Source organism: Molossus molossus, unplaced genomic scaffold, assembly GCF_014108415.1.
Source record: "Molossus molossus isolate mMolMol1 unplaced genomic scaffold, mMolMol1.p scaffold_m16_p_3, whole genome shotgun sequence".
Classification (NCBI taxonomy): Eukaryota; Metazoa; Chordata; class Mammalia; order Chiroptera; family Molossidae; genus Molossus; species Molossus molossus.
This window is the reverse complement of record NW_023425366.1, coordinates 121,566,142-121,582,228: the sequence shown is the minus strand read 5'-3', so window position 1 is coordinate 121,582,228 and position 16,087 is coordinate 121,566,142. Positions and strand designations below refer to the sequence as shown.

The 16,087-nt window shown below is 48.4% G+C and overlaps 1 protein-coding gene and 1 pseudogene across 1 annotated transcript in view; both read left to right on the top strand.

Annotated features, from left to right (window-relative positions):
- Positions 1–1,406: 1,406 nt before the first annotated feature.
- Positions 1,407–16,087, top strand: part of RAB40C (RAB40C, member RAS oncogene family) — a 36,241-nt gene continuing 21,560 nt past the window's right edge. Inside the window, exon 1 of the mRNA XM_036279899.1 lies at positions 1,407–1,622. Coding sequence (XP_036135792.1) covers positions 1,481–1,622 — 142 coding nt within the window. The 5' untranslated portion in view covers positions 1,407–1,480. The remainder of the gene's footprint in view (positions 1,623–16,087) is intronic.
- On the top strand, positions 11,404–11,524 carry LOC118643082 (annotated as a pseudogene).

Sequence of the window (16,087 nt, the reverse complement as noted above, 5' to 3'; positions counted from 1 at the left end):
TCATACTCCTTTGCCCATTAAGAAATATAACCCATCCATCCTGTAAACAACCCCGAAGTCACGTCCTCCTGTAGGCCTCCGTGGTCAAGCCTCAGAGCCCCACGTCCTGACTCGGACTCGGCTGGGCATCTAGCCTCAGTCGCGGGCACGTGGGGACAGAGCCCTGTCTTTTGTCGCTGGAACCTATGCTGCCATCATCTCTGACAGCTGAAGAGTCACCCGCCTGAGAAGCCGCCGAGGTTCTAGAACGTTAGGCCTTTACAGCCACGCGCTGTGACCTACGGCCTTGCGAAGGGCAGACGCCCGGACCTGCACCCTCCCGCTGCTCGCCGAACACTCTCCGAGCGGCCGCGCCCACGGCCCGGGCCTAGCCAGCCCCCCCGGCTCCGCCTCCTTCTGGCAGCGGAAGTGCTGCCTCTCCGGGATCCCTAGCGCTTATTGGCTGCCTTTGCCCTGTCATGCCCAGGTCACGGCCCCGCCGCGGGAGGGCGACTTTCGCGAGCGCAGTTCCAGCGGGCCATCCGGCGCTCTGTGGGGTCTGTGTGGAAGCAGCTGGCTGCAGCTTACTAGGGGGTTTAGTCCTCCCGGGCCTAGCCGTGTCACCTCACTCCGGGGACCGCCACTTGCTCCCGTCCACGGGAAGGAAGGGGCGTATGCAAACAACCTGGAGTGCCAAGCTCTTGATTGGTGAGTGTGTGGGGAGGGGGGCGGGAACGACATGCTGTTGGTCCAGTGGCTCTGGCAGGATCGGCGGCGGTAGCCAACGCTGATGATGAGGGGCGGGGCGGGTGAGGAGAGGTATGGTGGGGGCAGGGGGCGGGGTTGTGGGACGTTCCGGACCGTAGTGGTGCTGACTGACGTGTCGGCGGACCAGTGGTTCTGGGAAAGCGGGAGGCAAGTGACCAATGGCGACAGCGAGGAGGCAAGGCGGATGGAATCTCCGCAACTCTGTGTGGGGAATTGTGGGCAGCCATGACGGAAGTGCACAGGGACCAATGATTTCAGGGAAGGGGAGGTGGGTGACCAAAGACGATCTCAGGGAGGCGGAATGGGGCGGTGATGGGGCGGGGTGACCGGAGGCTTTGCTGCGCTGTGTGGGAAAAGGTGGGGGCGGGTGGACGTAAAGGACGTGCGCGCGCGCCAATGGATGGAGGCGGGCAGGCGGCGGGCGGCCAGTGGCGGCCCGTGGTCTGGGGGCGGGGCGGGGCTGCGCGGTGCGGTGCGGGAAGCAGCGGGGCGGCGGCATCGCTGAGGTGAGGTGGACGGCGGAGCAGGTGCGGCTGGCCGGCTCGCCCTGGCTCTGCGTCCCGAGCGGTCGGTGAGGCAGTCGGGGGCGGTCGGGCCCTCGCGGACTGGGCCTCGCCGGCCCCCAGTAACTCACGCCCTGTCTCCGCAGGTCAGTCGAAGGCCTCCTCCCCGCCGTGCTCCCGCGGCTGTCGCCGTGGGCATGCGGGCGCGGCCTGCGCGCGCGTGAGCGAGGATGGGGACGCAGGGCAGCCCGGTCAAGAGCTACGACTACCTGCTCAAGTTCCTGCTGGTGGGCGACAGCGATGTGGGCAAGGGCGAGATCCTGGAGAGCCTGCAGGATGGCGCGGCCGAATCCCCGTACGCCTACAGCAACGGTAAGGAGGCCCCACCTCTGGCCTGTCCTCGGGGAGCGGCTCCCCGTCCCTTCCCGGGAAGGGCTCAGGGCGCTCGGCGGCAGGGCTTGCCCTGCTGGGCCCAGTGCTGCTCGGGGGCGGCGTGAGCACCACGCAGTCCCCACTGTTAGCTGGCCTGGGAGGCGCCTCCCCCGGTGGACCTGATCTGCCACCTCCTGTCACGTCGGGTCTGTAATGAGAACTGCGGCAGCCAGCCATTTGCCCTACCCGGTTAGACTGCAATTAGGAGCCAAGGATCAGCGCCTTGCCTTTCTTCATCTCTTCACTGTGGTTAAAGCCTAACGCTGGCTGGCAGGGAGCAGGCCTGTGGCAATTTGCAATCTGTTTTCATTCACACCGTTTTCAACGCTAATGGAAGCCTGAGGCTGGGAGAAAGCAGCTTGATCCTGAGCGGACAATCAGTTTGGCACTTTAAGTATCAGCTTGAGGCCTTTTTAGAGTCTATCGCTTAACGGGAGGCTGAGATTTTGCTGTGAGCCTTCTGGAGAAGGGCTTTCATCTCAGAGCAGTTTGGTGGCTGCTGGGGGACAACTGACCTAGGAGGTGTGTGAAGAAAATGTTCAGGAGCTAGAGGAAGAATGTACTTGAGCGGGGGAGCATCCAGTGGTGGCGGCCGGGATTCTGTGGGGTCCAGGTGGAGAACCTGTGACAAGGTGTGCCAAGGGTGGCTATGATTTTCTCACAACCCCGTGGTGTGGTGCAGATGGGGGTGGGGGATGGGGGTGACTCAAAGGCAGGCTTTTCTCTTAAAGTGTTTACTTAATGCTCAGGGAATCAACACCTTGTGCTGGAAGAAAACACCCCATTCATGGTGTTATTAAATTTTCCTTTAAAATTTCTGGTTGCATGGCTAAAACACAAATCACCAGCGCTTGTCTGAGCACCCCTTAGTTTGTGTATTTAATGTAAAAAACAGTTATCTTGGCTAAGAAGCAGTGTGGCCATCCCCCCTCTGCAAAGGGAGTCTTGTCCCAGACCGCACAGGGTGTTTCCTTAGGAGAACCAGGGATTTTGCTTGTAGTATGTCAGCATCCAGTCTCTCCAAGGACCATTTGTGCTTCTGAAAGTTCTGTCTTGTCTAACTAATTTACTTCAAGTTCTTGCTCTCCACACCCTTTGTTGCTTTATTTCTTGGGCTCTTGTCAGTCCTGTCTGACTGCTCTGAGCATTTGCTCTTTGCTAAGTTGCTTGCCTGTGGGCAGCTGAGAGTGTGGATGCAGCTTTTCCGACCCTTTTGATTTAGGACTTGTCAAGATTGGATTACCAGAACTGGCTGAATGCCCTTCCTGCTGTAACAGGTTCAACAGTGGGCAGCTGTGCCAGATTCATGCTGTGCCACCCCTCAAAGCATGTGCTCTCAGCCCTTGCTTAGAGGGGATATCTGGAAGGATAAGGAAGGAGGAACTCTGGGTTTGTTTTTAGGTTAGGGAGGAAAAGTGTGAGGTCCCCCAGGGGTGTGATAGGGAGGGCCTTCATTGAGATCCTTTAACAGGCCCCTTCACTAGCCACACCACCTTAATGGACACTTGGCAGCTACTGTCAGAGGTGCCCCTCCTGACTCAGACAGTGGGTAATTGAGTTGCTTTTCCAGTGGTAGTGTTGCTTCCTGGAGCCCTGCTGCTGGGCTGCTGATGGTGTATGAGAAAAGTATGAGAGGTTTTGGGCTTTGTCAGGGGCAGCAGTATTTCCCCGGGACATAATTTACACTTATGAGGGTCTGCTTAGCCTCATCATCAGGTGCTCCAGCCCAGTGCAGTGAGCACTCAGGAAACACAGAAACACTAACTGGAAAGATAGGAACCGCTTTCTGTCCCCTCTGTCAAATTGCAGTGCATTGCCACACTTCCTATGACATGCTGACTGAGTAAAATATGGAGACCTGCCTAAGATAGCGGAGATGTTTGGTCCAGTGGAGGGTCATCTGCCAGAAATGGAGAAGAAAGCCCACTCTTAGAAAGGTTCCTTGTGCTCTTCAGGCCAGGGCACACTCACAGGTTATTGCGGGTCCCCCATGGCATTAAGTGGAAAAGGCAGAGTGCTTGGCCCCTGTGTCTAGGGCTCATTGAGGTGAAGATGTGTGCAACATGAGGAGTGGGCCTTTGTTGTCAGGGCATCAGCTCTGACCCCCAGGGTCCACTGTTCTTTATCAGGGTGAAGTTGGTGGACCTGAGCATACTTCTTTCTGCTCCTCCGAAGGCTTCCTAAGGGAGACTGTTGGGGGTTTTGGAAGTTCTGGAACAGCTGGTTCTCAGGAATTCAGCATCATAGGAATTTTTCCTTTGAAAAAGATGTAATATTCAGGAATTTTTAAATTTCTGATTCTCTTACAAAGGATGTACATGTATTTCATTTTACCCTTTATTGTTAAAAGCTATCAGCATGTTTCTAGGCTTCTTGTTTTTAGCCTAAACTTTCATGGTTCTTCTGTCTAGGGGCAGATGACCCATGGCAGGGAGGTCCCCACTGGTGACAGGTGTGTAACCAAACCCCCTTCCTTGGGCTATCCAGATGACTTACCCACATTGAAGTCTTGTCTAGCTTGTTTTTCAGACACGTGTGTGAGCATACATCGATCTCCCCAGCTTCATAAACATGTGAGTCATCAAAATGGCCTTTTCTAGTTATGGCAGTGATGAGCCATATGTGACAACATACTGACCCCTGTAAGTGCCCACAGTGGCTCTTGGAGTCTGGTGATGCTGATGTGCACTGTGCTTATTTTCGTAGAATTGGAAACCTTCCTCTGATGAGGTTTGCTTTTTTTCCTAATACACAGCAGTGATTTTAGGGGAGAGTCTGTGCTCTCCTTGGACAGAGCAGAACACTTTGCAAAGAGGTTCCACTGGACCATCTGCTGGGGAAATACGCTCCAGAGAATAAGCGATAAGAAGTCTGGGTTGTGGAAGCTGGCAGGAAGAAGGTAGAGCCTTCAGTGAGCAGCTTCTCCCGAGTACATTGCCAGATCTGATTCTGCTCCAGGGCTGTGGATGCCCTGGGGCAATGTGCAGTACCCCCGTTTTACTGAGGGTAGTGAAGGTCCTGATTAAGACAATTGTGTCCTCTGTGTCTTGGCTCTCACAGAGGGTCAACAGGAAGATTTGGTGTAGTTGATATGCCCACGTCTTGGATGACTCGAGAGTAGGCATAACTCTATTTCTTCCCATCTGCTCCTCTGAGGGTCATGTTGGTGGGAGCTGCTGAGTGTATAGGATGCCCATGTCCTTTGAGCCCAAAGCATGCAGAGAGGGAGGGAGGAGTTCTGAAGGATAGGAGGAACATGACGATTATGACAGGTATGGACAAAGTCCAGCAAGCGCTGATGTCTGCCACCAATATTTGGGCCTGCTGATTATTTCTATGTTAGTGCTGAGTCTGTGGGGGGAGGACTCTGTACACCTGCCACCTGCAGGGTGCCAGAGTGTGGGCTATGGCTCATATTAGTGACCCAACAGCCAGGCCAGAGTTCACCATGTCCCCCAGGATCTTGGCTTCTTTTTTTTTTTTTTTTCTTTTCTTTAATGTGTTTTTATTTATTTTTTTTAGAGAGAAAGGAAGGGAGAGAGAGAGAGAAACATTGATGTGAGAGAAAACAGCAATGACCCCCTACTGGGGATTGAGCCCACAACCTGGGCATGTGCCCTGACCAGGAATCGAACCAGGACCTCTCAGTCCATGGGACAACACTCAGTCCACTGAGCCACATTGACCAGGCAGCTCCTTGGCTTTTGACTGGACAGTTCCAGATGTCTCTTCTCACCTGGCTGCAAGTGGGTTTCTGTCCTCAGTTCAAATGTCAGAGTACTCAGTGTCTTCAGATGCTTCTCTATACCATTCTCTTGAGTCAGGACCTGCTTCTGGCCTGTACACCCCTGGTGTCTTGTCTGTCACTTTTTCCTCAACACTAGCATGAGACCTGCACACAAGAGGCACTAACTAGATGTGTTCTAAATGAAGAAAGAGCCTGTATGCAGCATCCCCATTCTGACGGTCACCACACAGTTTTTCTCTTCCTCTGTACTTGGGTACTCATGTCTAGCTTTTGCCCATTTTCTGAGTGATTTATTGGGGTTTGCCTTTTCTCTGTCAGATGCCAGGTTCTGAGGTAGGTGTTGGCCCGAGTGTGATATATGCCAGGCCCAGTCACTGAGACCCATTTGTTCTCTTCACTACTTCTGCCCTGTTCCTTTACTGTTTCTTCCCTGCTGCCTCCCTGCTGTCTGCATCCAACAGAGCAGCAGAACTCCGAAAACTTCCAGGGCAGCAAACCTTGGGTTTCCACAAGGCCACAGCGTGCCACACATAGACCTGTCTGTGCCTGTCTACCCTTTGCCAGAGTTACTCACCTGCTGTGTGTGGTGTAAAGATCAGCCTGCCCCTGCCTGAGAGGGTGGCAGGCTGGGTCGGTAGGTGGGGGGGACAGGTTACCTTATCCACTTCAGATTATGCTAACTGGATTGATTTGTAATTTGCACTGGTGTGGCCTTTCCTGAATTTTCAGAAAATAGTTGAGTAGGTAGACTATTTTCTTTTTTGTTAATCTTCACCTACGTATATTTTTCCAGTGATTTTTAGGTAGAGTGTTGGAGGCGCAAACAAACATCAGTGTGAGAGAGACATCAGTTGGTTGCCTCCCACATGATCCTGAGCAGGGCTGGGGATTAAACCTGCAACCCAGGTATGTGCCCTTTGACCGGGAATTGAACCCGAGACCTTTCAGTCCTCAGGCTGATGTTCTAACTGCTCAGCAAGTAAGCAGAATATTGTCAATGTTGTTTTCCCTCAGTCTTCAGCACTTTCAGTAAACTAAGCAGATAATAGGCAAGTTTCCTTGGCAGGTGCACTGCTGTGTATAGCCGGGTCCCTTTTTTTGTTTGTTTTTTATCCTCACCTGAGGACATTTTTCCATTTTTTGTTCAGATAGAGTGGGGGGAGGTGGAGAGAGGAAAAGAGAGAGAGAGAGAGAGAAACATGGACGTGAAAGGGACACATCGAGCGGCTGCCACCCACACGACCAACCAGGGCCGGGGACAAACTGCAACCGAGGTACATGCCCTTAGCGGGAACCGAACCCAGGTCTCTCCGGACCGCAGGCCAATGCTCTAACCGCTGAGCCAAACTGGCCAGGGCCCCCTTTTTTTTTTTTTAAATCTTCACCCAAGGATATTTTTCCACTTATCTTCAGGACAGAGTGGGAGGGAGGGAGGGAGGAGAGAGAGAGAGAAACATCAGTGTAAGAAAGACACATCCACTGGTTGCCTCCCGCACGACCCCAGCCAGGGCCGGGGATCAAACTGCAACCGAGGTACGTGCCCTTGACCGGAATCGAACCTGCAACTCTGGTCCCTGGGCTGATGCTCTAACCACTGAGCAAAATTGGCCAGGGCTCTTTTTTTTGTTTTTTAATGTATTTTACTGATTATAGAGCTAGAGGAAGGGAGAGGGAGAGAGAGAAACATCAGTTGGCTGCCTCCTTTATGCCCCCCACTGGGGATCAAGTCCACAATCCAGGCATGTGCCCTGACCTGGAATTGAACTGGGACCTCTCAGTCCATGGGACGACTCTCAATCCACTGACCACACTGGCTCGGGTCTCTTTCAAGGTGTGTGGTCATAGTGACATCACTGTGTCGCACTGTGTACGTGTAATGTCATCGTTTCATTAATAAGAGGTCTGTGGTTTAGATGATGAACTAAATAGAAATGTGTTACAGGAAGTGAGGAAGAAGGTGAGAGGGTCTTGTAGGCACTTTTGCCTCCTGTTCTGTATGTACTGCAGTTGGCAAGGTTTGAGATTGTTGGTCCCTGGGAAATTGGCCATTTACCTGGTCTGGGGCTGGGTGAGGAGGAGGAAAAGGGGTGGAGTTGTAGTCAGGCCCAGATAGTGGACAGCACCTGGTAGAGGTGGCACACCTCTTGATGGGGTGTTGTGGGGCCTTTATACAAGTCAGGGTATCCTTTGTTGTGCATTTGGAGAAAGTGGGTCTCAATGTCTGGCACCCTGGCTTGGAGCAAGCTGCTGAAAGAATGGAAGAAGGAAGGGGAGATGGCTTGTAGGGCAGAATTTAGTGCCCTGGGCCCTCAGGAGCAGGATGTTGAGACTGTGAACGCAGAGAGAGGCTGAGCCAGCGCTAGGTGTGTGGGATCATCATTAGGATGGTAAATGAGGGTAAATACAAGTGAATAAAGTGAACTTGAATTTGAGGTGGTAACCAAGGTTTCCTGGTTATGATTGTGCTTGTAGTGACAGGCAAACTCTGATGTCCACAGTGTGCAGTTGTCTTCTGCTAAGATGGGAATATCGAGTATCTCATTCTCATTGACTGTGGACATGTGCCCTTCATAGGGTAAAGGAGGGTTGGGGGACAGATAAATTTGGCACTGGTAATTACATGAGCAGATGGCGGGCATGACCAGACTAGCTTTGGCCCCTTAATGAGCTAGGTGTTTGATGTCGAAGAGGGGTACCGTGATTTGGGTAGACTCACAAGAGGGAAGTGATTCATGCAGGGTGGAGAGGTGCTAGGAAAGACAGATCTTCAGGACTGTGAAAAGGGAGGGAAGGTGAGGAGTGGTCTAACCAAGGAGTGCAGAGGGCATGGTGTCAGGAGGACAGTGTCCCAAGAGAGGGAGTCCACTCTCCAGAGAGGATGTCCCAGTATCTTTGAGAAATAACAGAATGGAAGAAGGCCCAAGTACTGGAAAGGCAGGCACTTCACAGATTTTGAAAAGTGTCAAAGTGTGGACAGACAGATGCCAGTTCTCTGAGCAAGTGAATTAATGTCATCCCTAGACAGAGATCTCAGCTGGGTGATGAGTATGTGCTTGTGAGCCCAGAAAGTCACCAGGTGGTTGCTAGGTAGGGTGGCAGCACTGTGGCTGAAGTGGGCCTGTGTTATCTCTGATGGTTCTTGGAGTTATAAGCAGGGTTGTTGCCAGCCTGGATCTTCCAAGGCAGCTGTTGTCTGTCAACTGGACCAAGGTAGGAAGAGTGACTGCTGTTTAAGTCTCTGTTGGGAGGAATGGGTGACAGGTTAAGTGACATTATCAGGACTTAGATGTTTTGTACAGCCTTGAATAACTGAAGGAACATGGTGACATCTAACTGGTGTTGAGGTTCTGTGTTTAGGTCTAAGAGTCACTGCAGAGGAATTGGAAACTCTGACTTGGCAGCAGCAATGACTGTCTACCCTGTCCACGTACCATTGTTGGTATCTGCCTCAAAGCCTCTGGGCTGGTGCTGCTATTACAGATGAACCACTTAGCACTCCTTCAGTGAGTCTCCTATTTACCTAATCATTTTGTAATGATTTCTGTTTCCTGTTGTTTGGTCCTCTCTCTTCCTTGATCCGGCATTGGCAGTCCTCAAACTACTAGAGGCTTTAGGAGCTGTGTCCAGTTTTCTTTTCTTTTTTTAGAATGTTTTTATTGCCTGGCTGGTGTGGCTCAGTAGTTGAGCATTGACCCTTGTACCAAGAGGTCACTGGTTTGATTCCCAGTTAGGGTACTTGTCCAGGTTGTGGGCCAGATCCCCAGTAGGAGACATCAGGAGGCAGCCAGTTCATGTTCTCTCCCATCGATGTTTCTATTTCTCTCTCCCTTTCTCTCTCTCTAAAATCAATAAAGAAAAAAAATTTTTTTGATGTTTTTATTTGGTCTGAGGGCTGACACTCTAATCACTGAGTCAAACTGGCCAGGGCTTTCAACATTTTTCATCTCATGGCATACAAACTAAGTACTAAAATTCTGCAGCACACCAAAAAATACATTTTCGCCGATCTGACAAAAAAAAAAAAAAAAAGGGCCCTGGCCAGTTTGGCTCAGCGGTTGGAGCGTCGACCTGCGGTACAGAGAGACCCGGGTTCGGTTCCCGCTAAGGGCGCGTACCTCGGTTGCAGTTTGTCCCCGGCCCTGGTTGGTCGTGCGGGTGGCAGCCACTCGATGTGTCCCTTCACATCGATGTTTCTCTCTCTCTCTCTTCCTCTCTCTCCCTCCCGCTCTATCTGAACAAGAAAAAAAAAAAAAGGTATAATTTTTATTTATTCACACTGAATAGCTGTTGTTGTGTTGGCTATTGTCATTTTTTTACTTGACAATCTAAGAGAAAAGAGGTCATTACCCCTGACTAAATAGATAGGTATTGCATGTTTTAAAAATTCTTGCAGCGCCCGGCCAGTATGCCTCAGTGGTTGAGCTTCAACTCATGTACCAAGAGGTCACCGGTTCTGTTCCTGGTCAGAGCAAATGCCCAGGTTGTGGGCCAAATCCCCAGTGGGGTTCATGCAGGAGACGACCAATCGATGTTCTCTCTCATCGATGTTTCTATCTCTCTCCCTCTCCCTTCCTCTCTCTCTCTAATATCAATAAGGAAAAAATTCTTATGGCACACCGGTTGAAAATTGCTTTAAACATGGAAAGATGTTTAACCTTAAAATTAAATGGGATGACCTGTAAGTCTATCACAGAGTAAGTCAGATAGCACTCAGCACTAAATGTGCAGAGGGGTGTGTGTGTGGTGCTGTCTGTAAGGGACTCAGCAACATGTATCCAGAGCCTTAAGGATATCTTCTCGCTCTGGTCGGTTTGGCTCAGAGGTTAGAGCGTTGGCCCTCGGACCAAAGACTCATGGGTTCAGTTTTGGTCAAGGGCATGTACCTCATTGCAGTTTATCCCCGGCCCTGGTCCGGGTCGTGCAGGAGGCAGCCTATCAATGTGTCTCTCTCACATGGATGTTTCTTTCTCTCTCTCCCTCCCTCCCAAGCTATCTGAAGATAAATAGAAAAATATCCTCAGGTAAGGATTTAAAAAAAAAAATCTTCCTTTTGACCAAGTAATTAGGAATCTCTCTTGGAGAATAATAAGGGACACAACTAAAGAAAATCAAGGCTTTGTGTTTAATTGTTTTAAATAAAAATGGAAAACTTAAAACAGCTTAAGGATCTGACAGTTGAAATATAGCATATTCATAGGATGAAATTATTATATAACTTTTAAAAATGCTGGTTTGGAGGAATATTTAAAGAATATTCAGTGATATGGAGAAATCTCTTGATAAGTGGGAAAAAAGTATGCCTAATTACGTAGTGTATCAATGGGTGTCAAATGAAAGATAATTGTGGAGTGAAATACATGAAAACATTAATGGTAGATATCTCTGTTTTGGGGTTATGATTAATTTTTTAAAGTGTCCTGTATTTCACCTGGTTTTATGTGTGAATGTGCTTGTTGTTTTATGGACGTCAGAAAGCTTTGGTTTGGTTTGGTTTTGAAGACGTTAAGGAAAAGCTCTTTCTTCACAGGAAAACAGTTCACAAACTGCCCAGTGTTTCTCCTGAAACCCGGCATGCCAGTTTAGACACAAAGGCATTTTGAAATGTATTAGGTAACTTCTGCTTTCTTTCGTCCTTCACCAGGCAGCCCCATTTCTTCTCTTCTAGCAACAGGCTTGTACACGTGCCTATGGTGGTAGACCTGGCTCATAGAAGGGCAGGCAGGAGGCACCCCAGGATCATCCTTGTTCCCAGAACATCTGTGGTCAGCAGGTTAGGGAGTAGGTGTTCACACCTGGCTCTGGTCTGTATTCAGACCTATCTTGTAGGGAATTCAGGCCCTCATGGTCAAAAGGGCTACTAATTTAAACTCTGAGCAGGTCAATCAATACCCTTTGGGTTTACTTTTTAAAAAATAAATTTTATTGACATATGATTTAAATACAATAAAATGTACCATTTTAAGTGTACATTGAATCGCTTCTCGGCCTTTTGGCTAAGATCAAGTGTAGTATCTGTTCTTATCAGTTTTAGTGTACATTTAAGTTGGATGAGTTTGACAAGTGTATATATCCATTTCTCTAATCGAGACCTAAAACATTGTCACCACTCCTGAAAGTTCTCTTCTGCCCCTTGGAAGTCGGTCCCCTAGCCCCAGCCCCCACTGGTCTGCTTCCTGTCACTCTAGGGTACTTTTGCCTCTCCAGAACTTCCTGTAAATTGAATCATACAATATGGTCTTCCTTATCTTTGGTTTGTTTCACTCAGTATAATGTATGTGAAATTTGTTCATGTTCGTTTTTGTTCCCAAATAGCATTCCTTTGCTTCAGAGATCAGACTTTTGTTTGTTTGTTTGTTTTTTATCCTCACCCGAGGACATTTTTCCATTTTTTGTTCAGGTAGAGTGGGAGGGAGAGAGAGGAACAGAGAGAGAGAGAGAAACATCGACGTGAAAGGAACACATCGAGTGGCTGCCACCCGCATGACTGACCAGGGCCGGGAACAAACTGCAACCGAGGTACATGCCCTTAGCGGGAATCGAACCCGGGTCTCTCTGGACCGCAGGCCGACGCTCTAACCGCTGAGCCAAACCGACCAGGGCCCAAATAGCATTCCTTTGCATGAACATACCTCAGTTTGTCCATTTACCTATTAATACAGTTTGGTTATGTACTGATTCTGGATATTGTGAATAATGCTCCTATGGACATTCTTATATAAATCCTTTTAACATTAAAAATTTTTTTTTCTTACTCCTCACTTGAGAATATTTTTCTATTGATTTTTATTTACTTATTTATTTTTTTTGTCCTCACCTGAGGACATTTTTGCATTTATCTTCAGCTAGAGTGAGAGGGAGAAAGGGAGGAAGAAAGAGAGAGAAACATCGATGCAAAAGAGACACATTGACTGGATGCCACCCACACGACCCCAACCGGGGCCAGGGACAAACTGCAACTGAGGTACATGCCCTTAGTGGGAACCAAAACCGGGTCTCTCTGGACCGCGGGCCGACGCTCTAACTGCTAAGCCAAACCGGCCAGGGCTCCATTGATTTTTAGAGAGAGTGTGCAGAAAGGAGAAGAGAGAGAAACATTGATGTGAGAGAGATACATCAATTGCCTCCCAAACGTGCTGTGACCAGTGCTAGGGGTTGAATCTGCAACCCAAGCACATGTCCTTGACTGGGAATCAAACATAAGACCCTTTGGTTTGCAGGCTGATGCAGCCAGGGTTAAAAAAACTTTTTTGTGTGGTAAAATACAAGTATTTTATCACGTTGGCCACTTCTGAGTGTTTGATTCAATGTCATGAAGCACATTCCCAATGCATAAGTCCTTGTGTGACTGCTTAACTTACAAGAACTTGCCAAACTGAGTCCTAAAGTCACTCTTTTACTTTTTTTATCCTCACCCAAGGACATTTTTCCATATTTTGTTCAGATGGAGTGGGAGAGAGAAACACAGACGTGAAAGGGACATATTGAGTTGTTGCCACCCGCACGACCAAACCAGGGCTGGGGACAAACTGCAACCGAGGTACATGTCCTTAACGGGAACCGTACCCGGGTCTCTCTGGACCACAGGCCGACACTCTAACCACTGAGCAAAACCGGCCAGGGCATTCTTTTATTTTATTATTATTATCATTTTTAATCCTCACCTGAGGATATTTTTCCATTTATCTTCAGATAGAGTGGGAGGAACAGAGAGAGAAACATCAACATGAGAGGGACACATCGACTGGTTGCCTCCCACATGACTCCAACCAGGGTCCGGGACAAACCTGCAACCAGGGTATGTGCCCTTGGCTGGAATCGAACCTGTGACTCATTGGTCTGCGTACCAATGCTCTACCACTGAGCCAAACCGGCCAGGGCCTAACGTCACTTTTATCATTTTGAGTTTTCACCAGCAATGTGTGAGAGATCCACACTCTACACCTGGGCCAGTGTTGGATATTGTCAGCCTTTCTTTCTTTTGATCAGCTTTATTGAGGTATAATTGGTGCACCAAAAGCTTATATCCATTTAAAATTTGAAGTTCAAAGAGCATTGACAGGTGTGCACACCTGAGAAATCATACTCAGTCCTGTGCTCTTTGCATACCAACCCCTTCTGCCCCCAGACCTCACAGCTGCTGACCTTTATGTTATAGACTAGTTTGCATTTCTAGAGTTTTTTATAGAGTCACACCATTTGTACTCTTGTGTCACTGGTGGCTTTTTTTTTTTTTATGTTTTGTGAGATTCAGCCATGCTATTGTGTGTAGTTGTAGTTCACTCTGTTGTGTTGTATAGATTTCACTGTGAGTACTGCTATGTGTTTATTCTTCTGCAGTGGACTTTTGGATAGTTTCCTTGTTTCGGTTATTCTGAATAGTGCTCCTATGAAAATTCTCATACAGTCACACCTTGGAAATATTGCTAGTTTGGTTCTAGATCACCTCAATAAAGCAAGTTATAATCTTTTTGCTGGTGGAGAGTCTTGCCTTCAGTTTGTAAAAAATGCACACTTGGGTAGAGCAATAAAATGAAGTCTGCCTGTACATGTTTTTGGTGCATATATGCACACATTTCTGTCAGGGATACGGTGGAGTGGAATTTCTGGGTGGTTGGGTGTGTGCATATATTCAGCCTTAGTAGATACCACCAGTTTTCCAAAGCAGTTGAACAATTTCTATCCCATCAGGAGGGTATAAAATTTCTGTTTGCTTCACATTCTGCTTTTATTTCAGCCAATGCCTGTCTTTATAACAGCCATATAGCCTCCATTTAGTGGATCACCTATTATTTTACCGTTCCACAGTGGATGGATTTTTTTTAGTCTGTATCCAGTTTATTTATAATAAAAATAATATAGATAGTAAATAGCCTTTAGTTGCTTGCATACCTGGATATTCTTTTTTTGTTACTGCTGTAACATTATCTTACAGTGGTCATAAGTCAACAGTCAAGGTGTTGATGGGCTATGTTCCTTTCTGCAGGTTCTAGGGGTGGTCTCTTTCCTTGTTCATTGAGTTGTTGGCAGAATTCAGTTCTTTGTTTTATAGGACCAAGGTCCCTTTTCTTTGCTAGCTATAAACTGAGGACCATGTCAGCTTCTAGATATTGCCCACATTCTTTACTTGCGTACCCCTTCCTCCATCTTCAAAGTGAAATTAAGGTCCCTCCCAGGCTTTGAGTCTTTTCTCCTTCCTCAGTTCTTCCATCTCATCTCTCTGACTCATCCAGGAAAGGGTTCCCATCTTTAAGTATTCAAGGTACTCAATGATGACATTGGGCCCACTGGGATAATTCAAGATCCTCTTGCTTCTCAAGGTCCATGACCCCAGTCACATCTGCAAAGTCCCTTGGCCCTGTAGAAAGCATGTTCACAGGTTCCAGGGATTAGGATGTCGGCATCTCCAAGCTGTTACTCTTTTATCACGCCTTTATAAAAAGTTCTTTTATTGTTTTGTTTTGATAGATTTTTATAGGTACAGTGGCTGGTCAGAGGAGTGTATGTTCGCAATAATTGGCATTATTTATTGCTATGGACTGAATGTTTGTATCTCTCCACCACCACCACCCCAAATTCATATGTAGAAATCTAACCCCCAAGGCACTGGTATTAGAAGGTAGGGCCTTGGGGACTAGATCTTGAGGGTGGAGCCTCAGGAATTGAATAGTGCCTTATAAAAGACTCCACAGAGTTCCCTTGCCCCTTCTGCCATGTGAGGACACAGCAAGAGGTCGGCCTTCTGTGAACCAGGAAGTGGACTCTCACTAGACACTGACGTTGCTGGTACCTTGGTCTTGGGCTTCCAGCCTCCAGAACGGTGAGAAATAAATTGTCATAAGGTCACCAGTCTGCAATAGTCTATTGTAGCATCCTAAGAAATTATCACAACCTGAGTGTCTTAAAACAGCCCCTACTTATTAGCTCATGGTTTTTTGGGGGTCAGAAATCTGGGCACAGCTTGGCTGGGTCCTCACAGGCTGCAATCAGGTGTGGGCCGGGGCAAAATCCCTTCTAAACTCACATGGTTGTTGACAGCACCTGGACAATCGGACCTCTCCGTAGGGCAGCTTGTTCATAGAGCCAGCAAGGGAGAGAATCTGCCGGCAGAAGTCTCATGTAATATGATCAGAGGGGACATCTATTCCTTGGCCCTACTCAGGGTCAGAAGCAAGTTATCAGCTCCCACCACCCTCAAGGGGAGGAGTGTACTCAGAGGCATGAATGCCAGGAGGCAGGATCCTGGGTCCAGCTGAGAGTGACTGCCACACTGCTTAGTATTGCCTCTGTGGGGCTGCACCAAGTCACATTCCCTTTTTTTTCTCCAAGCACTCTCTATGGCAATAGTTCTCAACCTTCTTAATGCTGCGACCCTTTAATACAGTTCTCATGTTGTGGTGACCCCCAACCATAAAATTATTTTTGTTGCTACTTCATAACTGTATTTTGCTACTGTTATGTCTTAGGCGACCCCTATGAAAGAGTCGTTCGACCCCCAAAGGGGTCACGACCCACAGGTTGAGAACCGCTGCTCTATGGTGCGAGGTGCATTTCCTTGGTATAGACGTGTGCTGTGGCCTTACTCTTGGAAGAGTAAGAATGAAGGCTGGTCAAGTGTGTTGGGCTGCATGCATGTGCAGGAGGACCACCTGGGCCTGCC